Source organism: Labrus mixtus, chromosome 6 (genome assembly GCF_963584025.1).
Source record: "Labrus mixtus chromosome 6, fLabMix1.1, whole genome shotgun sequence".
Taxonomy (NCBI): domain Eukaryota; kingdom Metazoa; phylum Chordata; class Actinopteri; order Labriformes; family Labridae; genus Labrus; species Labrus mixtus.
In genome coordinates, this window is record NC_083617.1 from 7,135,260 (window position 1) to 7,158,212 (window position 22,953).

At 42.6% G+C, this 22,953-nt stretch overlaps 1 protein-coding gene across 3 annotated transcripts in view; it reads left to right on the forward strand.

Moving 5' to 3' along the window:
• Positions 1-4,005: 4,005 nt before the first annotated feature.
• slit1a (slit homolog 1a (Drosophila)) overlaps positions 4,006-22,953 on the forward strand; it is a 103,118-nt gene continuing 84,170 nt past the window's right edge. For 2 of the 3 annotated variants that reach the window (XM_061039753.1, XM_061039754.1), the window contains exons 1-3: positions 4,007-4,668; positions 19,162-19,233; positions 21,644-21,715. In XM_061039753.1, the coding sequence (XP_060895736.1) occupies positions 4,454-4,668; positions 19,162-19,233; positions 21,644-21,715 (359 nt within the window). In that variant the 5' untranslated portion in view covers positions 4,007-4,453. Of the gene's footprint in view, positions 4,669-19,161; positions 19,234-21,643; positions 21,716-22,953 lie in introns of all 3 variants that reach the window. The other variant, XM_061039752.1, reaches the window with a different exon arrangement.

The window sequence follows — 22,953 nt, forward strand, 5'->3', positions numbered from 1 at the left end:
GTTTTGTTGTTTTGTTTTTATTTGAAGTGTAACAACATGGGATTAGTTGAATTTATACACGTTAATCTTTCTTTTGTGCCTCTTTTCTTAATGACCCAAGCAGCAGTCTGAAGCTTTGGGATGCAGGTTTTACTCACAGCCACAAGGTGGTGCTGTTTAGCTGCAAATCATTCAGTCAAGGGCACAAAACAAATTTGATCCATTTAAGATGGAGATAATGGTAATACTTCTGGCAATGTCAGAAAAATCTGGTCATTCACTACTTCTTGTGTCGTTAATAATCATAAGCATGAATGTGAACACTTCATATTTAGCAAAATAAAGTTACAAAACCAAACTCAAAAGTTAAAATCTGTTTAAATACAGAAAATCTACCTTGGAGACATTCAGTGTTTCTTCATGATTGTCTATCTTTGAGCTCTTCAATCTTCAGACACGTCAGTTTGTCCTACAGTTTGAAGAAGTCCACAAATTACCGATAACTGTTTTATAGGTTGGGTGAGATAGTAAGTTTAAATTTATTTATATAGCACTTTTCGCAGACAAAGTTCACAAAGTACTTTACATCAACAAAAAACAACAACAGCATACAGACGATTAAAACAAGAACAAATAAGAGTGCATCATGGACGACACTGCAGCAAATAAGAAAGAAACTGCTGAAATGAAAACAAAACTGAAATCAGTTTTATTCTTAATGACCAATAGGTATTATAGTTTATATCAAAGGCTGCTAAAGGCAAACATGAAATTGCTGTATGTGCACATATTGGACATATTTAATGCAGTTTGAGGGTGAGTGGGTGGATAGTCGGAGCGCAGGCAGCTCTCCACAATAGGAGGAATGTCTCAGTGTGTCATTATGGTGTCCATGTCAATGCATGTTTGGTATTGTAAGTATATGTTGTAAACATCTGTGAGAATGGGCCTGCTCTTTCTCATGTCCTGTAAATATACAACAGACAAGCTTCCATGATAGGAATAGGATTATTTTACAGCCAAAACTCCGGAGGGGTTTCATTTAGCATTCTTTCTGCAGAATGAGCGTGATGACTGTAAAATGAGTCGGTCATACTGTAATCAACTTTACATTATCTGGGCTGCACACAAAGCCACAAGCATATAAGATGAGTGGATGTGATTGTATTTTAAATGTATGCACCAAAAGGCCTGTCAGTGGGAGCTACATCTGTCTAGAGCTACGATTCTGGTATTTCACTAACAGATGTGTGTTCAAGTGAAAAAAAAAACAGGATTCAAATCAGGGCTCAGATACTCTTTTAGACAAATTAAATCATTGGTTAGTCGAGGATATTTTCTTTCCTCCTCACAGAGCTGCAGTTCTTTTTAGAGTGAAATACAAATAACTTGGGTTTTGAAGCATGCTGTGGATTTTTGTACATGCTAAATTTAGGTTTGTCTTGTTTTTCTTTTCTCTCCCTCTCTCTCGATCAAGCATGCAGGAGCTAATTCAGACACGGGCAGCTGCCAGCTACTTCTTGATGAAAGTTTGCTGCTTTGATTTCCGCCTTAGGGTAGAAGCGGTAGGATCATATTTATTAAATCCACAGGCTTCAGGAATACTGCATTTTTTTTCTTTTTTTAAATTGGATGCTGTTCAACATTAATTGCAGTTTGCTCCTCCTCGGAGCGAGTTTGCTGGTGGGGACTCGTGTTTTGCAAACTCTCCTCTCCCGGTCTAATTGTTAATTGCTGGCATGTCCTCCCACGGCTTTGAGAGCAGCAGAATAATTCCTGTTGTGTATTTGTGTGCAATCCTGTCACGACTCTGTGAGAGCTGAGGGACGTTACCACCACCCCCCATTACCACTAAACACCACTGTCTCCTCTTTAATTAGACATTCATACAGGCAAGATCTACACTGCTCTGACACTTTTATTGGGACAGATGCAGCTTTTTCGTTCCCTGAGGTGCAAATATAGTGTGTGTGTGTGTGTGTGTGTGTGTGTGTGTGTGTGTGTGTGTAGACACCTGAATGTGCACATACTGTATATATATGCTCCAAGCGGGTCAAGCAACAAGGCAGACAGGTGCACACAAAAGTTTCTGTTTGCATCTCCACAGCCTGATTCCCCGTCTCTTTCTCTTTGTAAAAGTTGGCGAGGTAGTTAGGTAAATGTTACTTGTTGTTGTTTACATTGGAAGGGATTATTCTCATAAATCTGAGTCCAGTACGGCCAAGACTAAGGGGGGTCGTGTGTTTTCCTCTTTACTTATTGTTTATAATCCAACTATGAGTGACTTTTAGTTTTTTTAAACCTGATAGTGGTTAGCAAGCAAAGGAACAAATAAAGAACGGACAAATAATAAATGGTTCTAAATTAAGAATTTTATAGCAACTTAGAGAGAGAAATAAAGGACCACAATTAGATTACATGCTGTGCAGATCAGTCCATGAATCGGTGAGTAATAAAGAGTTTCTAGCCACATCTCTACATGGGTCTTGATTAATGCTGAGTTGTGTGCAAAATGACCCTGAATCAATAACACGCTGTCACATACTTGGTTGCAGTATTACCGCATACAAGCATCACCCCATTAAAAGGAAAAAGTTGCAACTCAATACAAAGTCCTACATCACATGAAGGGGGCGTAATACACTTTTATGCATAATAGGAAAATGACCGGAGTGTCTGTCATTGGTTTTGTGCCACTAAGAAGCCGATTCAGCATTTCTAAAGATCACTTCATTATAAAGGGGATCAGTATGCAGATATCGAGGCTCTTATCATTACTCATTGGTTCGATAGAAAGTCAGCAAGAAGTGCTTGTGACTGCTCTTTTTTTTTTTTTCTTTGTAACTTTTCTTTCTTTGCTTTAGTTTAAAGTGTAACCCTTCGTTTTATCACGTGGATAATTGTGAACAATGCACTCTGGACTGGACTCCAAAAGAAATAGGTCTGTTTCCTACCAACATCCACAATGCGAATTTGCAGTTCCACAAACTGCAAATCAATATTCATTTGGAAAACTTTACTGAAAGCTACAATTACGCTGTCAGCAGCAGCTAGACTCTAATACGTCCACTGTTTTATTTCAACGTCAACCTTATATTTATTAGGAATTCCTTTTAAAGTAAATAATGGCCGACAGACGCTGCCTATCATTCAATTTTCCCTTCTCAACACGGTCCAGTTTTTGTCTCTGAGTCCTTTTCAGGGAAGGCATTCTGCTGGCTTTCAGAGAGGGATTGTGTTGCCAGTTCGTGCCATAAATCCACGAAACAGAGCAGGTATGGTTGTGAGAGTAGCTGTTTGACTTTTCATTTGTATATATTAGGATATAATCTCTGTTCCTGTGCCCATGCTGATCTTAAAATATCGTGTTGACTTACTTTTTATAGCTGTGGTTGCCTTCCCAACAGATCCTGAATATCTGTGTGTGTGTGTGTGTGTGTGTGTGTGTGTGTGTGTGTGTGTGTGTATTTTCCACCCCTCTTCCCTGCTGCAGCCACACTTGATCTACATGCTAAGGCCCACATTTACGGGTTATTTATTCCCGCTTTTTGCCTCCGAGGACTGAGGTGTTGATTCCTCTCCTCCCCGGTGGATTCTCCTTCGTTACATGCGCACAGACACACTCACACAGCCCGGTCTCCCCACAGCCCTCTCCCTTCAGGGGCAGGGGTTATGCAGTGTCATGCAGGTTAGGTCTCTCTCTCTCTCTGGGGGGTCCGCCTGGAGGCAAACCTGAGAGAAAGACTAGGTGGAGTGAGTGCAAAAAAAATAAAAAGAAAGATACTTGGAGTAGATTTGTGTTGTGAATAGAATCAAGGGACTGAAAGAGGGATCTTCAGAATGAGAGTGAGTTCAGGCAGGGTTCTGGGGGGGTAGGGGGGTTGTGTGAGGAGGAGGGAGGAGAGGAGGGGTAGGGGTGGAGTCGGGGGCTCTGCTATTTGTAGATCCTTGTGATGGATGACTGGTGTGTGTGTGTGTGTGTGTGTGTGTGTATGCGTGTGTGTGTGTGTGTGTGAGAGAGAGAGAGAGCGAGAAAGAGACTGGCTTTTTTTTTTTCTCTTTCTGCTCTTTCCCTGTTCCCTCTCTCTTCAGGCAGGCAGAGCAGAGTGGGACTGACTGAGAGGAGGACAGACGTGTGCACACCAGAGCTCTGCAACTCCACAAAGACAAGAGAGGGAGGAGGAAGAGTTTGCAAGGAGAAAATAAGAGAAAGAAAGCAGCTTTTTTTTCCAATTTTTAACATCAGCAAACTGTGGTGGATATCATACCTACATCAAAAGAAATCTAAAAGAACAAAAAGGATTTGCTTTCTTCACAGCTTAAAGGAAAATATTAGCATTTGTTAGAGTTTTCTATTTATATTCACCACAAACAATTATTGGAAAGGACTTGCGAGGTGTGGGAGGACTTTTTTTTTTTTTTGCAGAGAGACAAAGAAGTGGTTTTGCAGGAGAAGAGGAAGGCTGCAGAGGAGATGAACATGCCCGTCAGAGGAGTCTGTTTCGGGGCAGGCATGGGCAGGCTGGCCGGGCAGCCGCTCTGGATGTGGGTGGTGATGCTCTCTGCCCTGCTCATGGGCAAAGCCAGCGCCTGCCCTGCCCTGTGTACCTGCAGCGGCACCACAGTGGACTGCCATGGACTGGGACTCAAAACCATGCCAAGGAATATCCCCCGCAACACTGAAAGACTGTGAGTACCATCTGTACTCTAACCTCGTGTGTGTGTGTGTAAATGTGTGTGTGGTACAGAAACTCCTTGATAGTGTCCCTCTGTCTTCTCTTACCGTTTCACTTCATATACAGTATTGCATGCTCAATCTGGAGTATATTGTAAAGGTGCACATGACTTCGCTTAGCATGTAAGAGAACAATAGCCCTGCCTGTAAAGCTCAGTGTGTGTGTGTCTGTCTGTATATGTGTCAGTCAGTCACTCACTGGCATTCCAGTCAGGTATAAATAGGCATGAGGGACTGGAAAGAGCAGGAGCAGATGTGTGCCTTTCACATGTGTCCATGATTTACTTATACCTGCTTGTTTATGCCAGATGCAATTTTTTAAAACCTGAATTTGCAGATTTACTCCACTTTCAAATGTGTCACAGTTGTTAGGACAAAAAGTGAAGTTTGCCTTAAAGTTTAAATTAGTGTTAGACAAAAATCATATTCGCTGGGTAAGTTTAGGTTTCTTTTTTTATTTCCCCCAAAAATGTTTCTGCCTCTCAAAACCCAAACAAAAAAACTGTCTTTATATCCATTCCCCTCCTTGTCCCCCTTTTCTTTCACTCTCCTCCACCCCTGTGCCAAAGACTCCCCTCTTCCCCCCCTTCTCATGCCCCTGAACACTCACTTCACAAATTGTTAAATCATGTAGAAAATTAAGCAAATGTGCTACTTAAGTGAGTCTTGCACGAGGACCACGTAGCTGTCTTGTAAAACAGAGGGGAGGATGTGAGACGGAGAGGAGAGGTGAGGCAGACGCCGGCTCGCAGAGTGGAGTTCCTCTGTCTATTCTGACATTCCTCTGAAATATTCATCAGTAAATCAGAAGTGAGGAGTGCAAGGGGAAATAGATTGTTCTATTTCAGCTTTTAGAATATCAACCCTGAATAAAACATGCGTTGGGAACGGAGGAAAGAAAGCCTGTGTCAGAGGCAGCGTTGGCATATTGGGAGCTGGCTGCATATTTTATGCTTTTCATATTTAATTTCTAAGAACACCTTCTTTTTTTTTTTTTTTGCCTGCATGGCGGGTCCACATGTTTCCGGGTTGCTTATGCGCACTTATGGGCCTGGACATTTAAGCCGAGGGGAAACATGATCATTTTGCGGTTTCCTTTTACATGAATGGCCATTCACACTGGAAATATACCCTGCCCCTAAACTCAAGAGCATTTCTGTGTTCAAAGTTGTTTGTGCATTCATAGGTCATGTTAAACATGAGATTTTATCGTTGTAACATCTCTGGATCTTAAAGCACGCTGCATTTCAAACGTGACGTGTGTAAAGGTCACGCCTAATTTATTCCTGGGTCACTGCCTATTTTTTAGGTGCGTGTGTGTGCGTGTGTTCTGGTGCATGCATCATCTGTGTGTGTAGGTCATGTAAAAGGTAGCTAGTCTCCACAGAGAGGTACTACTCAACATTACAGACTGTACTCTTCTGCGTGCTGTTAAATAAGGTGATTCATCAAGGTGATTGTGCAAGTCAAAGCAGCCCACCCTGCCGCACATGACGGTCCCATGTGCATAGTTAGATTTATGTGTTTGTATTTCCAAAATGTGTGTTTATGCGAGTGAAATTGTGCAAGCGCTACTGGGGTCAAAGATGAGTTATGAGGTAGTGGAGTTTTTGAAGTATTGTTCCTGAAGTTGGTCGCCCTTGCCATTCGGATTGAATTTTAAAAGAGCTTTTTACTTAAAAGAAATGTATTTGAAGACAACACTTTTTGAATAATAATTAGCATAATAATGCAAATAGGGTTGTCACGATATCAGAATTGGAAACTTTGATACAACACTTGTAAAAACATCAAACAATGTCGATGGCTGTTTCAAGCCACGGCATCAAAAAAAAAGTCATAGGTGACCAATATTGGGTAATTTATTGTTTTTTAATAACAAAAACCGCAAGCAAACCTACACACTGTCTAAATATCACATATATATATATATATAGACCAAATTTTTAAATATTCCATCTCAATTATAGCTCATATTTCCAGTCATATTACCACCCTGTGAATTTGAATGGATCACCAGCGTGCTCTCTTTAGCTGGCTGGTTAAAATATGACTGAAGATCTGTAGATATTTTGACTTTGCTTCAGTACTTTTCGATACTATTGATCATTTAAAAATCTGAATTTGAAATGCTTTATCAACATTTCGGACAACCTCGCGTGCAAAATGTACTTTCTACACAGCAGACGTGTCGGAAGGGGAGAAAAAGATGAAGAGCAAAGTAGAAAAAGATTGCACTTGACTTTTCCTGTCTGCTTCGCTGTTTGTTTAAGGGTGTCTGTGTGAAATCACTGTGTGTTTTTGCACTAGTGTATACATGGGGATGCTTTTGGGAGATAGAGTGTGTGTGTTAGAGCCAGAAGGGCTTGGTTTGGGGGGGGAAAGTGTTTGTGTGTGTCTTTGTGGGGCGGGGGTGTGCGTACGAAGGGTGTTGAGACAGACAGCAGAATCCCATTTGCACTTGTCAGTGTGGGTTTGGATCAGGTCTGACCCCTGCGCTCCTTAGTCTGAAAACTGTAATGAGACTGTGAGCTCGCCGTATTAAAATGACACCCTGCCTCGTACGGGCCACCGGGGTGCTCCCTCCCCCGCTGCTCCCTCTCTGCATCCATCCCCTCTGCATCTCTTTAGTGCATCTGCTATGGCAAAAGAAAGCACATGAGAATCACATTGATTTCAGTCTTAACTGAGGGAAAAATCTGAATCTTTAAGGCTGATTATGGAGACTATGCACTGACAGTAAAGGTTGATAGTTAAGCTTTAGGTGGACAGGTATTGATCAAACCGGCTTTATCTCTCTAACAGCCCTGCTGCTTAGATTAAGCCCGTGTCTCATCTGTGAATGAGTTGATTTGTAGAAGGGGAGGAGCTCTGCGTGTGCGTGTGTGTGAGTGTGTGCGCGCTTTCATCTAATTACAAAAAGCAAGTGTATTGATGATGTAGTCTCACTGCCAGAAAATACCCTGTACAGAGATTTGGGGGCATGTTGGAGCTCCTCCAGAATGAGGAAGGTGGAGTCTGCACACCATATGTGTGTGTGTGTGTGTGTGTGTGTGTGTGTGTGTGTGTGTGTGTGTGTGTGTGTGTGTGTGTGTGTGTGTGTGTGTGTGTGTGTGTGTGTGTGTGTGTGTGTGTGTGTGTGTGCGTGTGTGTGTGTGTGTGTGTTTGTGCTTTCATGCATGCCTGTATAAATCTGATGTTGACTTGTATTTGTTCATAAACTTGCCTCCATATGTGTATGTGCATGTGTGCAGTGAATAAGTAATATCAGATGAAACACACATGAGGTTTGGTAGTGGTTGAAGATGAGGGGCTCCCTTGCTGCGATAGCCATGTTTATGCATTTGGGGGTTGTGTGGTAGGTGTGTGTGTGTGTGTGTGTGTGTGTGTGTGTGTGTGTGTGTATGTATGTGCATGTGCCAGGGAATGCCTGCGGTGTTTTTGGCACAAGCTCATAGCTGCTACAACTGACAGCTCACTAGCCACCTGATCCATAATTTACCCTGACAAGACTGAACACAGCCTGGCCACTAGCTGCCAACTCTGGCTTTTTGACTCACGTAAAAGGAACGAGATGAGAAAAGACACAGAACTGAGGTGAGGAGTGGAGCTGTGAGGGTCCAGAGCAGGAGGAGGAGAAGATTCCACCAGGCGAGGCTGGCACAGTAACTGAGGTGGTTAACACTAATGAAAGGATTACAGCAACGAAGAGTGAAGAGACGTGTTACTCAACCACAGGGCTCATAAATGAATAAACAAGATCATGTTATTTATTATAAAGGGCGAAATAGGTCGAGCCCCGAGGCAGACTTAAATTCATGCTGGTCCGTTTTTCACAGACTAATATATCCGTCCTCATAACCCCTAATCCCGTGAGGAGTGATAATGCCTGGAATGAAGATCATTCAGAGAATGTTTATGCTCAGTGGAGGATTGTGAAATTACAGGCCTGGGACTCAGTCAGTCCAATTTACTGCCTGCACTACACAGCTGTGGTCTTTTCCCTCTGCACTGAATACAGGGATGGACGCTATTGCTAGCTGCCTTTGGAGTTCCGCCTTTCTGATTCAAATTATGTTATCTAAACTTGATAATTGGCTGATTCTAAGTACTCCTCTAATGCTACTGGGATTAATAAATATACACATTATTGCTTGGAAAATACATTACTTACATTTTGTCAGCTTTGACTAATGTCATGATACAATACGATACTCTTCATTGTCCATTGTTCCCTCATATAAACAATATAAACAAACAAAAGTCTGCATTTAAACAGAGTCTGTACCAATGTTAACCATAAATACACATATGGCTTATTACTGATACTGCAAAATATCCCCAAAAACACAACATAAATAAGGTAATAAGAAGAAGACACCTGATCTGTGCATTTACTGGCTTACTGGCTGTTACTGGATACCAAGTGGTCTAAGGTTGTGAAGATGTTCACTACTGTGTGTTTTAAAATGATCCAATCTCAAATATTTTTATTATCAATAGTTTTAAAAAGTTCCCCAAGCTTTACAAATACTTCATCTTCAATCTTCAATCATATTATTGACTAAAAGCTTCAGTGAGTAAGAAAGAGAGAAAGAGAGAGAGAAAGAGGTACCCAAATGTTTCCAATGTTTTTGTGAAATTTAGATAGTATTCAGGAGTTTGCCTGCATTTTGCATAATAAAAACAAGAAATTTTGCTTAGAACTTGTATTGTTGTTGTTGCCATGGTAACAAAATAGGTATCAATATTGTTTGATTTGAACTGGAATTGTATCAGAGTTTTTTTTTTTAATGTATGCAACCCAAAGGTGGTACAGTATGTGGGGCATTTCTAACTCTATTATCATTTGTAAGTTGTCGTGGTAAAGACTTGTTACTTTTAAAAAAAAATAAATGTACCGTCATAATGTTTGTATAAGAGCGATGAGAGACGACTGAACATTTAAAGCAGCTGCTTTCAGTCTAAAGTCACTTCAGACACACTCGCCTTCTCTCCCTGCTACTATATGGAAGTGTTTTAAACACACACACACACACACACACACACACACATACACATCCTATTGACCCCATCAACGTGATCTGTGTGTGTGCGTGTGTGTGTGTGTGTGTGTGTGTGTGAGTGTGTGTGTGAGTGTGTGTGTGAGTGTGTGTGAGTGTGTGTGTGTGAGTGAGAGAAATGCCCTGTAACACCACTGCTTGTGCTCTTTTTGTTCTTATGCTTGACAAGCTCATGTGGGGTGCGTGTGTGCATGTGCATGATTGCTTTGCACGCCTATCTAAGAGTGTCTGTATCTCAGCAGACCATGAAAATCAAATTTGGAGACTCCATGTAGATCACCTTTCATCTCTCAGAAGTCCATCTCTCCTTTTAACCCTCCTGGCTAGTCAGGAAGAAGCTGGCAATAGAGAGTGAAGGGGGTAGGTGATATTTAAGCGTGTGTGTGTGTGTGTGTGTGTGTGTGTGTGTGTGTGTGTGTGTGTGTGTGTGTGTGTGTGTGTGTGTTAAAATGCACATGAGTGAACACTCTTCTAACATTGTAGATAGGCCTTATAATCCACATTTCACGCCAGCCGAGATGCTTTTGATGCGATGCAAGTTTGAGAGGAAATTATGAGCAGCGACCAGATGCAAGAGGTGCTTGTGATCTACATCTGTCTGCACATTTATCGCATCAGTGCTTTTTCTGTGCAACACTGAAGTTGTTTTTTTTTCTTCTATTCTGCTAGAATCATCGTTTATTCTTCATTCTCAGGAAATTCGATTATTCTGTTGCTTTTTTTTGTTTCCTCCAATAATATATGAATATTTTTGTCTTTGAAACCCCCACAGACAGCTTCCAACGTCCAGTGGTTAAGACCGAACAAACTCAGGAAACATCGTAAATCGCGAATGAAAAATGCTAGCAGAAACATTTTTGTTTGATGTGATCAAAAACAGATTCTTGATTAACAAAATAGTTGCAGAATGTTTTTCTTTGTATACTGGGGATAGATATTAGGGATGTTCCTAGTGACTAATTGAAATCCAGACTAGATGAAACAGTCTAAAGGTAACAAAACACTCAGAAAACAATAGTCAGTCATTAGTCAATATTGAGCACAGTTTATTTAACACATCTAAACACTTTCCAAAACCATAATGGTTGTAGCCTATTTAAATGCCATTTGAAATGCAATGTGAAATTGCATTATTTATTTATTTTGATGTATTCTTTTGGGGTACATTCTTACCTTTGGATAGGACAATAAACGAGGGACAGGAAATGTTGGGTTGAGAGAGGGGAAGGACATGCAGCAAAGGGCCGAAGTCGGATTCAGACCCACGGTCACTGCGACGCGGACTATTGCCTCTGGGGCGTCCGACATAACCACTAGGCTATAAATGCTGCTGTAATTGCGATGTGCATAAATGTTAAAATGGTTTTCCTATTGTGGCTAATGTTAGCAGGGCTAGCACCACCACCTCTTTGCAGGTTAACATCCATGCCTGTGCTGACTGGGGTTTCACATTTCTCAGGTCGAGTGGCTATATGCCAGTTTAACCGGATACAGACTTAATACAAGATGACATTGTCCAGTGTGCTGGCTTTCATCTGGGCAATAGAGCGGGAGTGCAGGCCCATTAACCAGATCTAAAGCCACGGCTAGTTGCTGCGATACACAGCATTTTACGCACATTGTTTGCCTACATTAATAAAAAAATAAAATCATTTTAAGTTACTAGTAATTCTGGTGCCAGCTAGCAGGGGTGACGTTTGAATGTTTCGTTAAATAATCGCGCACATCCCTAGTCTTAATTGAGTCATCGTTTCAGCCTTTAGGGTTAACTGCTGGCAGACGAGCTACTCTTTGTAAGGAGCTGGAGGAATGTAGACATCAGCGTGCTCAGTTGGAGAGACAGCCGAACATGCATCAACCGTTTATTCTATATTCTTTGAGATCAACAGACTGATTTAAGCCCACATGAAGGATCAATCAAATTAGCAGTCGTCTGCGCACATCTGTCGGGCAAACGTCTTCTCAGTCTTCTTCGTGGAATAACTGAAACATAATAGATGTGGCCGAGCAGATGTTGAGTCCATATGATACACTCTCAGTCAAAGTACGGCATTCATACGCAGCCCTGAGTGCCTTCATGCGGGACTAGGAGCCACAACAGAACCTCAGCGTCTGTCACTGAACAAACTACAGTACACATCATGAAAGAACCTTCAGTCTATGCTTTTTTTTTTTTTTTACTACAGCCCTCCTGTCCGTGTGTGTTCTCTCTTTTTTCAGGAACACACATTGGAACAGATGTTTAATTGATTCACTTGGGCCTGGGAGAGTGTCATAAGTTATCTATGTTTGATCAGAAAGGCCCTGTGTGCTACTTTCCTCCCTTGTCTTTCCCCTGGTTGCTTTTTTTCCCAGCTCCCACTCTTTCTATTTTGCTCGCAGCAGCAAGTGGCACACGATAAAAAAAAAAAAAAACGACGAGACATCGTGTCAAGGTTCCTTTCTGTTGTGGGAAGGCCGCGTAAAGTTGGAAGAAATGTGTGTTTAGGCCCTTGACTTTTACGTGCAGACAATTATAAAATGAAGGACTCTGCAGATGCGAGACATCTTGTATCGGTCAAGGCCCTGAGGAGGACGTGTGTGTGTGTGTGTCTGTGTGTGTGTGTGCGTGTGTGTGCGGGATCTGCTTCATGTTTACCTCCTGTATCAGTAATCTTGCACCTGAGGCCTGACTGAGCAGAATGAAAACTGTAAATAACCCTTGAGAGAAGTGCGGGAGCTGGGAAAACACTCTTAAGACATTCATGCACATATTAAGGCATAACACAGACGCACACTGAAAAAGTACAGCTGAGGGCCTTTGCTGCTCGTCTGAAAGCCACATTTGAATAAGAGGGAATGTTTTGTTCAAGCTGCACAGAAATCTGACCTCTTAGTGTGGATAGAAGTGTTCCAGTTGGGTTTTAAAAAGAGTGTTATTCTGGTCATGGTGGCCTGCTTTCTCTCTCTTCTGCTCATTCTCAGTCTCTCTATCTCTTTGACCAGGAAGCAGGTCTGGATGGTGCTGCCTGGTTCTGTAGCCTTGTTAGACCAACTAGTATGTAGGTCACTTTCCCCTCTTAGTCTCCCAGGATCCGTCTCTCCCCTGACGTTTCCCAGACAGCCCGTCAGCTCTTCACAGCTTCTCGTCGCAACACTCCACCACTCTGCTCCACACCGTCGCTTTCAGGCAGCTAACAACACTGTCAGTGCGGCTCCTTCGTCTTTCTGTCTCCTGGTGTCTCTCTCTCCTCCTGCGTGTTTCACGGCTGTCACGTCCATATGTCCTGGAGCCTGCAGCATGAGAAAAGCTTCACTCTTCCACAGCTTCTCAACCTGTTCACTTCATTCATTAAGGAGAGTGTTTGCTGGTGTGCTCTAATAGCATTATCAGTGTGTGATTGCCATTAATGAGCATCCATGCTCGGGCTGTACAGGACCTCAGGCCTCTGATTATTGGATGGTTACCACAGCGAGGAGTTTGCAGAGCACTGTGCAAATGATCCTCAATCAGCTGGCTCCTGTCCTCCCCGCTAGGCTAAAGCTGTTCAGGACAAATGGTCCTGTTGCGCTCTCAGCAGCGAGACAGAATGACCACTCTGCAAAAAATATACACCTTAATAAGCCATTTAAAAGTAATTGATGCCTTTACTTCCATTCAGAATTGTGTGTTTATGGCTTGTGCAGAGTGTTACGTATCAATAAAGTTTGGTCTGCAAAGTAGCAAGACTTGTCAATGCTTTGTTAAACTCTAGATGAAGGAGTATTATACTAAAGACTTGGTAAATACTTGATTCTAATTGGCTACAGGCTGCCTGTCAGAATTTGACTCCCATGATGTTGTTCTGGTGAAACTGTCTCTTCATCCACTAACTAAAGCCTGCATCTGAAATTAGAATATACAATGATCTCACATCCCGTTTGATGTTCAGTTAACTACTTTAATGACCTATCATTATTTCTAAAATAAATATATATCGGGGGACTATATCTCAGCTTGTTAGATAGTGTATGATGAAGATGATGTGGCGTTTTACTTTGTTTTGAAAATCTGTATTTTTCTGAGGTTGACATAATTTCCAAATGTGATTTATGATTAAAATATTTATTAACATTGCATATTGTTCCTCAGGTAAGAGGACTATTTAACAGGTTGCACTTTGCCTTAACTTTGATTGACAGATGAGATTGGCGGAGTGATATTGTTTACATCAGTAAAGTGGTGTGTGACAGTTGTCGGTCTGGGTTTGTTGTACGACGGTGGAGACGGACATAGCCACACGAAGGTAGCCTTTATTAAATTAGTATTATAAATGTATAGTGAATACCACCCAAAGATAGATAGATAGATAGATACTTTATTGATCCCGAGGGAAATTCAAAGCATCCAGTAGCAGGTTACAAAGACGTACATGACATGAAACATTTGTTACAAATTAAACCACAAAACCGACCCGACCCTCCCATACATATATATTAACCTGAAAAAAGATTTAAAGAATACCCCTAGATGAAACAAACTTAAACTGTGCAATTAAAAATAGATTTATACAAGAAATGTACATAACCCGTGCAGGGATAAAAATATATGTGTAATTTAAAGCAAGAACCTTTAAACAGTTGAGGGAAAAAAATCTGTAATTAGACCTGAATATAAAAAAATAAAAGTGTTGACAAGTGAACACAAATGAGAGTGTTACAGTAGGCGCTCTTGTCGTACAGTTTTGTCTACTACAAGAAATGTTATGAATCTTGTTATCTTGTTAATTACTGAGCAAAAGCGCGCCACGAGCTTGTACTAAGCAATTTCTCCGCCAACCATGCATGGCGGCCTCCATGCTTTCAATTAATTCTTATTAATGAACACCTCCTTGGATGCGGTAACAGTTTTCTACGCTGTAAATATAAGCAGGAATAATGTAGACACAGCATGGCCATGAGCGGAAAAAATAGGAATAGAGAATAAAGAATTTGGAGTCATTAAAAAGTATGCCGCTGTCAGATTGTGAAATGCTGTTGTTAGCTTATTTTCCTATTTAGAAAGCCTTCAAACTTTGCTACATGTCAGCTTGGCCTACTTTTTTTTTTGCCACAGCCTGTGAGTAAGTGTTGCATTGCCAGTTGTTTTATTATGGCTGCAGAATAAAACTACTGAACTCAGGCAGGCTTAGTACCAACAGTGACCCACCTTAGTGAGCCACGTCCAAGTTTTTTGAAGCAGAAAAAGTGTGTTGCTCCTCTGAGGCAAGAATACAGAGTGCGGCAACATTTTAGCTGCAAACAGGTCTTAATATAACTTCCGAACTGTCCCTCTGTGTCCATATTTAATTCAGTTCTGCTGTTTTTCTGCATAAATCGATAAGGTTGGTGACAAGCTGTACAGCCATCAGTAGTTTCTTTTGTGATCATTATGTTATTTAGCTCAGGCCAGAGACCAACAGAACAAAAACTGCCTTCTCCAATAATGCTTTGTGGTTACATCCCAGTAGGTGTGCTTGTATGTGTTACTTGATACAGTAACTCAATATGGTCTTTGTATATGTGTGTAAAGCACATGTGGATTTGTATCTGTACGCAGGCCTTGGTGAGCCAGTGTGTTTGCTTATCCTCCCTCCAGTCCTGAGGTTTATAGCGTTGCTCAATACGAACCAGGTCCACCTCAGCAAAGGAACCCAGGCAGCTGGCAGAACTAAACATAATGAGTTTTTCAGCATTGTAGCAGCGCTGTGACCCCCCCCCCCCCCTTTGAATTACAGAAATGTGGAGCGCTGGAGAATAGCTGCCTCATGGTCACCCGAGGGAAGGTGCACCAGGAAGTACTTACAGGCATCAATCAAATAGGGATGGAAGATGAAGAGGGATTAGATAGTGATGTTATAAAACCACTTCCACTTCAGGAAGTTTGTATGAAGTGGAAATCCTTGCTGAGTTTCCAGAGGATGGAATGGATGTGATTGAAGCAGTCGGCAGTAGAAATACTTTGCCGTCAGAACGACGAATGATACCTAATAATTTTATTATACTGCAGTACTGTATGATTGAAATCCACCTCAATCAGTACAACAAAACATTTCTCTATGAAAAGATTAAACGAACCTTTGCTGTTGCGCCACAAGTCGTTGCTCAGCTTCCTTTGATTGTAAAGCAAAGTAATGTCCACGACTCATATTGTAGCTAAAAAACAGATTTTTCTTGGAGGCACTAATACCGTATAGTTATTTTTTTATTTTTATTTTATCTTTAGTTTTGTTTTTGGACAGCAGTGAGTTAATATTAAAGGGCACAAAAAATGTTAATTTCTTCTGCACCCATCCGATTTCATTTAGGATAATTTGAACTAAATACAATTTGGGTGAGGTAAAGGCCAAGGGTAATTAAAACATATCAGGAAGAGACTACAGATATAAACATAAATAAAGAGGTTTGTCAGAATGAGATAGAATCGCAGGACCACATTCAAAAATCTCGTCCATAGGGGCGATAAAAGAGAGCGTTATGTTACTGAAAGCTAGCTAAATCAATCAATCAATCAATTTTTATTTGTATAGCGTCAACTCATAACAAGTGTTATCTCGAGACACTTTACAAAAAGCAGGTAAAAGACCTTACTTATTGCTATGTTACAAAGATCCGGCCTATCCATCATGAGCACTTTAGCAAAGCAGCAAAAGTTACAGTGGTAAGAAAAAACTGTCTTATTAAAAGGCAGAAATCTTCGGCCGGATCCCCGGCTCATGACGAAACAGTCTTCACAGGCCTAGACTGCGCCGGGCTTGGAAAGGGATAGGGGGAGAGATGGGATAAGATGCAGGAAGAGGGATAGGGAGCAAGGGGGTTGTTCTGGCAGGCCGCCAACCAACGATCCAGTGGGGTGGGGGTTGTTCTGGCAGGCCGTCAACCAACGATCTTGAGGAGCCTAAGAGAGCTCAAGAGCTCCCAGGAAAGTAGGTGGTAAATGTCAGCAATCAGTCTGTATCCATCAATGTATTCTTTATTTTTAGTATCAGAGGTTCTCTGTACCAGCTAATGCTCAAGTCTGTCTAGGTATAATAATCTGTGAATTGGAAAGAACATTTGTATCAGAACACCTATACTCAAGACTGTATCCTATCCTAAGCCATTTTTTTTCTGGTTTAAGATGTGTATTTACCAACAACATATGTTCCTCCATGCAAAATGTACCACTGTACTTAACTGACCACATGTTTACCACTGTTGTGTGCATGGGTGTGCAAAGGACAAAAAAAATCTTCCCTGGCTCAAGTTGATGTGAATCCCAGCTTCTTTCTATCAACCAGAGCAAGACACAGACGGGAGTAACTTGATGACTTTCTGCAGAGACAGAATCCTCCCTTGGGTTAGCACACATCATCAGACGGGTCAAATACCAGAAGCTGCATCCCTACATAAGGACCACATGCTCTTATCATAAAGCAAATTGTCTACATTTCTCTTTTAATGTAAAGTGCAATGCTTGGGCACCCAATTCACCAGTGCTCTTAACAGCTCAGTATATGAGTAACTGCAGAAGGTCATGTCTGCGTGCGTGAGTCATAGACCTTTGTAGTAGATGAGCCGCAGAGCGAACATTATTACCTGAGCAATTTCAAGAACTGATCTTCACCTGGGCAATTCGAGCACTTCAAAACATTGCTTGGTTTGAGTTGCAAAATGCCAATGGGAAAGGTCAGAATATGTCATAAACAGTGTGACTCTTGACTAGTTGAAGCATCATAGGCGGCTGGTGGCATTTCAGTGTAAATGTCACAGCATTTCTGAGCAGGTGCATGGGCAATATGGTTTTAAAGATGGGCACTTTCAGGAGGATAATGCAGCGTCGTCTGAAGACATTTCAAGGAACAGTAAATTTAGATCAGTCATCAAAACTTACGAAACACTTGAAGAAGTTGTTGCGTAACTGCTTTTAACACGCAGAAACTATGGCGTGTCACTTATTAATGGATAAAGGAAGACTTTATTGCTGGAGGAGAAAAGTGCAGTTTCCCTTGTTTATGCGTGAGTCATTCTTCCTCATATTTCCACCCCTCACTTTAACCATCTCTCTTCTTTTCTCCGCCTCGATCTTATTCCTTTTTTATGTCCTCCGGGTGTCATCAGCAATGACCACCCTGAAGATGAGACATTGTGAATCCAGAAGGGTGTGTGGGTGTATGTATGTGTGCCTATCTGCGTAAGCACCTGTAATGAGTACCGCATGTGTGTGTGCGTCGGGGCCCAGCCTAATGAAGCCTTGGCCATTATTTATTTCCCGTGGCCCCTGTCGCTTGGCCTCTCGATGCACCTGTGTACACACACGCACACATACACACACACACACATACACACATAACCATCTGTCTATAATGACCATTCTCTTCCTTACTGCATAGCGCTGCAGTCCCTGGAGTGGTCATTAGACCAGAGAAGGAGAGAGTGACTGAGGGAGAGAGACCAGCGCTCTCGGCTTGGATATGAAGCCATTTTTTTTGGTTGTGCTTTGGGTGGGGGTCAGGGTAGGGTGGACCAATAATGCTTTGAAACTGCAGTAGCACAGAGAGATGTTTGCGTGCTTTGTCTGCTTCCTTTGCTCTCTGTCATGAGAATACAGAGGTAAATATAAATCTTGCACAGTCCTCTGCAGCAGCAAAGGATAGAATCTCTAGCAGGACTTAGGCATGCTACAATTAATTATGAAACGCAAAACACTATAGAAATTCTAAATGTCAGCCATACTCTCCTTTCAACTATTTTGTCCATCCCTTCCTTTAGCGGTGATGGCCAGCTCCCAGCAGGGAGGCCGCTCCTATTATATCCACAGCACTTAGCTTTCTGGCCTTGTGGCCCTACCCAAATCCCCTCCGCTGGCTCCTGCTAATCCCCACCAATAGTAGGAGGACAGGGCAGACAGAGTGAGGAGGGGGGTTGTGGGTGTCGGTGGGAGAGGGCTGGAATAGAAAGACAAACAAGCAGCCCGAATGTGGCTTCCATTTAAATAGGACTTCTTAATTTCTCCCAGTGGAGTAAAACCTGAGCGTGAACTTCCCTTGAACACAGACTTTCTGATTTACCCATTAATATACTGTGTGTTACATTTCACATCTCATCTAAAGCAATTTGTATTTCACAAAACTAGCAGCAATTAAGGACATTCTAAGCATATATCACAGCAGTAGCATGCTAACGCAAACAGATTAGGGTGCTGTGCAGACCATGTGTGAATGAAGGCTATGGTTGTGTGTGTGTGTGTGTGTGTGTGTGTGTTGCAAAGCTCCAGTTTTGACTGTGGTATCAGTAGACTGAGATTCCTCCATGTCTCTGTCTGCTCCTTGAGTCACCAGGCTGAACAGGTTCAGAGGGAGAATAAAAATGAATTATTCATACATGTTTGCGTGTCTGTTTTTGCAGGGAGCTGAATGGGAATAACCTCACACGCATCACCAAGAGTGACTTCGCTGGACTCAAGTTCATCCGAGTTCTGTAAGTACTCGCCTTCATGTTTGTGTGTTGATGAAATGTTCTTATGCGTAGAGAGACGATAGGAGTCCATCTATCCATGCATGCATACCTGAGCTTTACCTAACCCTGCAACTCACAGGCTGCACTGAGTTTCTGCTCAAATTAGCATAAACCCATTGAAGTGGAGAGACTTCTGTCGAGAGTCCTACTCCAGAGTACATTAAGCTACTGCAGCTCGTGAAGTAATGGACCACTCTTCCACTGTTTTCTCTCTGTTGTAGTGGCATATTTTGTCCCTTAGACACACACACGCTCACTTGCCCTTTGTACCCACACATCAACATGTAATGTGTACACAAAGCACCGGGCCTAAATCAGCTCTCAACACTGTTAACACATTCAGTAGAAGTCATTGACTCCCTGTGTGTTGAAATTAAAACGCACTTGTGACTCCAGGTATTAAAGTAGCTGTAAAAGTGTCTATACGTGTGTACGCATTTGTGAGTATAGTTGTTAAAATACTGCCCGGAGGGAAGTTGTGTAGACCTGAACATGTTTTAGATGTAACACGAGCTGCACATAATTCCTACTTCCCAGAAAAGCCAGACTATTTTCAAGCCTAGTCCCTGTCTTCCCCTCTGTATTGAACTTCAGCTTGCATGTTTCTACTCCTTCTTGTCCCCTCTCGTCACTCTCATGCATGCCTTCTTTGCTGCTGCACCACCGCCTACCCCCACATGGAGGTTAAATGCCTTCATGTCGGCAGCTTGTCACAGGCAAGTAAGAAGGAAACAACTCCTTACATGGGGTACTGAAGACAGAACTTCCCTTGCTGGAAAGCCTCTGATATCCTCCCCAGCCACCGCTGTGCTACTCTTAACACACACATGCAAACACACACAGCTCACTTTTTGAAATGCCAGCCGACCGTATACATGACGCATGATTAACATAATGGAGGTACTTGGCATGTCTGCCTGTGCAACTAGGAAATCGTGTCTCTGTGTCCTGGAGGGCGACCTCAGCAGTAACAAGACAAACAGTGGGTTGACCTCTGATCTCGCTGACCCCTAGGCAACCCCCAGAAGGAGCCAAACAGGCACGGAGGTTTATCTTTACAGTCAGCTGCCATCTATCCTGTCAGGCTAGAATCAACACAGCTGATTTACCTCCAGACGTCTGGCACTGGGTGCTGGGCTCGTTGAAATCAGTGATGTGTATTTGTGAGGAGGGAACTCAGAAAAAAAATCTGGAGGCTGCGTGCCCTTAGACTGTCTCTACAAAAAAAAGTTATCTGAATCCAAAAGTACTCATCATAATTTTTCCCCAAATCCATCTAAATTCATGAGAAAGAGATCGGAGGTGAATTGCACTATTCTCTCTGTGTTTATGGAGTGCGAGCAGTGATTAGCATTTATATTCGATGGGGAAGGAAGCCCAGACTGCTGAGTTGCAGCGCAGCGCGGCCTCACAGGAGACATGAGAGGTTGCCTTCAACACAGAACAGTTGTATACGTAATGAAGGAAGGCTCTTGTTGCTTCTAAAGCTGCTGGACACTTTTCTCTCCCTCCTGGCCTCGTGTTATTGTAACACTTCCAAAACCATCGAAGACCCTTTTTCTGAGCGTTAGCTTTGGCAGTGTAGGTGAGGAAAGGATGTGTTCCTGCTTGTGCGCTTGTGCTGTGTGTTTGTGTGCATCCATGTTTGTTTGCGTATGACTAACAGCCTTGATGTACTGCCTGTAACTTTGATACCGTCCAACCATGCGCACACACACACACACACGCACAAACACACACACACACACACACACACACACACACACACACACACACACACACACACACACACACACACACACACACACACACACACACACACACACACACACACACACACACACACAGGCTACTTTCCCTTGATTGTGCCAATCATTAAAACATTTGAGCCCACCTCGGTTTCCCCTCTCGCACTTTCTGACCCTCTTCCTACCTTTCGTCTGGTCTCCACCCAGCCGCTACACCCAGAGGACCACACCAGAGCCTGGACTCACACTTTGTGAGCCACCTTAGAAACTTTCCTGGCTGCTATTTCTGCTTCTTCTGCCAAGATTCCACACTATGCCCCCGGTCCACACCACTGCCCTGTGTGTGTGTGTGTGTGTGTGTGTGTGTGTGTCTGTGTGTGTGTGTGTGTGTGTGTGTGTGTGTGTGTGTGTGTGTGTGTGTGTCAGAGAGAGAAAAAGGTGCTGAATATACTGCACCCAGCTTGAATGTACTTGCTGTATATAGAAGTCTCGCCACCAAAACCCCCAAAGGCCCCTATACTTTGTTAAAGCTTGAGTGACCGTCCGCAGACTCGTAAAAATGTCAAAGCCACATGTGTCATGTAGTTTCTAAGGCTCTCTTTCTCTCTGTCCTCTTTCCGCAGGCAGCTGATGGAGAATCAGATCACTGTGATCGAGCGAGGAGCTTTTGATGACATGAAGGAGCTGGAGAGGCTGTGAGTACCACCCAGGGGTGTCTGCAGATAGGCTGACAGGAACCACACATTTTTACGTCTTTTTTTAAACTTCAAATGAAAATCCCACTCTTCCACTGATCTGATTCAGTCCTTGTATTAGTTCAGTTTAATGAGACTAACAGGAGGAACTGATTTTAAGCGGTGTATTAAGTATGAGGCCCTTTCCTTGTCATTCCATTGTGGTTGGGTTTGTACTAAGAGGGTATAGTGTGGGCTGGGAGTATTTTTTTATTAACTTAGCCTGACAGGAATGCCCTCAGTGGGATGTGGGGGCTTAAGAGGACTCCCCCACCACAGACCCTGGCTCATCTGGACAGCACCAGGACTCTTGACAGCTTGTAAACTGGCTGGGAAAACACAGAGACAAACACAGTCAACCACACCTCAAACCAACTCATTAGCAAATCAATAGTGTCCCCCACACGAAAAACCTGCACAGCAGATGACTTTTTAACACTCGCCGTCATGCACACACTGTGGTTAATTTATGAAAGACTTTCCCCCCCGATCTGAAACCCACATTAACAATTTACATTACCAAACCTCGAGACCATGCACAGATCCAAACATTGGGTAGATGTGTCCATGTGCCAGACCAATGTGGAAATTAGGCGGCTCGTTGCTCTAATGTTCAAAAGCCTCTAACCCACCAGCAGGTACATTTCAGTCAGTGTGAACAGAGAGGCAGCAGGCCATTAATACCAAAAGCACACTAAATCTCCACCTCAGATGGCCAAGCACTCTTTTCAGTGTATACAGTGAGTGGCTCAGGTCCCAACATCTGTCTGAATGTGTCTAAAGTAACGACATCAGACCTGCCTTTCAGATTTGCAGCTTCACTGTGCCACAGCCGTTGCTTTCACTCCCATGAGCCTCCATTCAGGGGAGAGGAGAGTTGTGGTTTCCAACAGATTAGCCACAGTCTGTTCCTCGTTGACTAAATTGTTGTATTTGCATAAAGCCTGCAAGTGTTAGATGAAAGTTGTTTGACATGGTCTCTGTTGCCAACCAACCTTCTTGGTCAATGCTTCCTTTGGCTCATCCTTTTCTCTTAATTTTATTTAGAAACATCTTGTGTAGATATATAACCCCTGATAAAATGTGTTCATGTTCATATAACTAGTGGATGTAATTCACTTATTTAAATGGGAAAGTTGCGGCCCCCTTACTCTGGGAAAGTAAGCAGAGGACCAGGCAGAGATAATTTACGGCGCTGT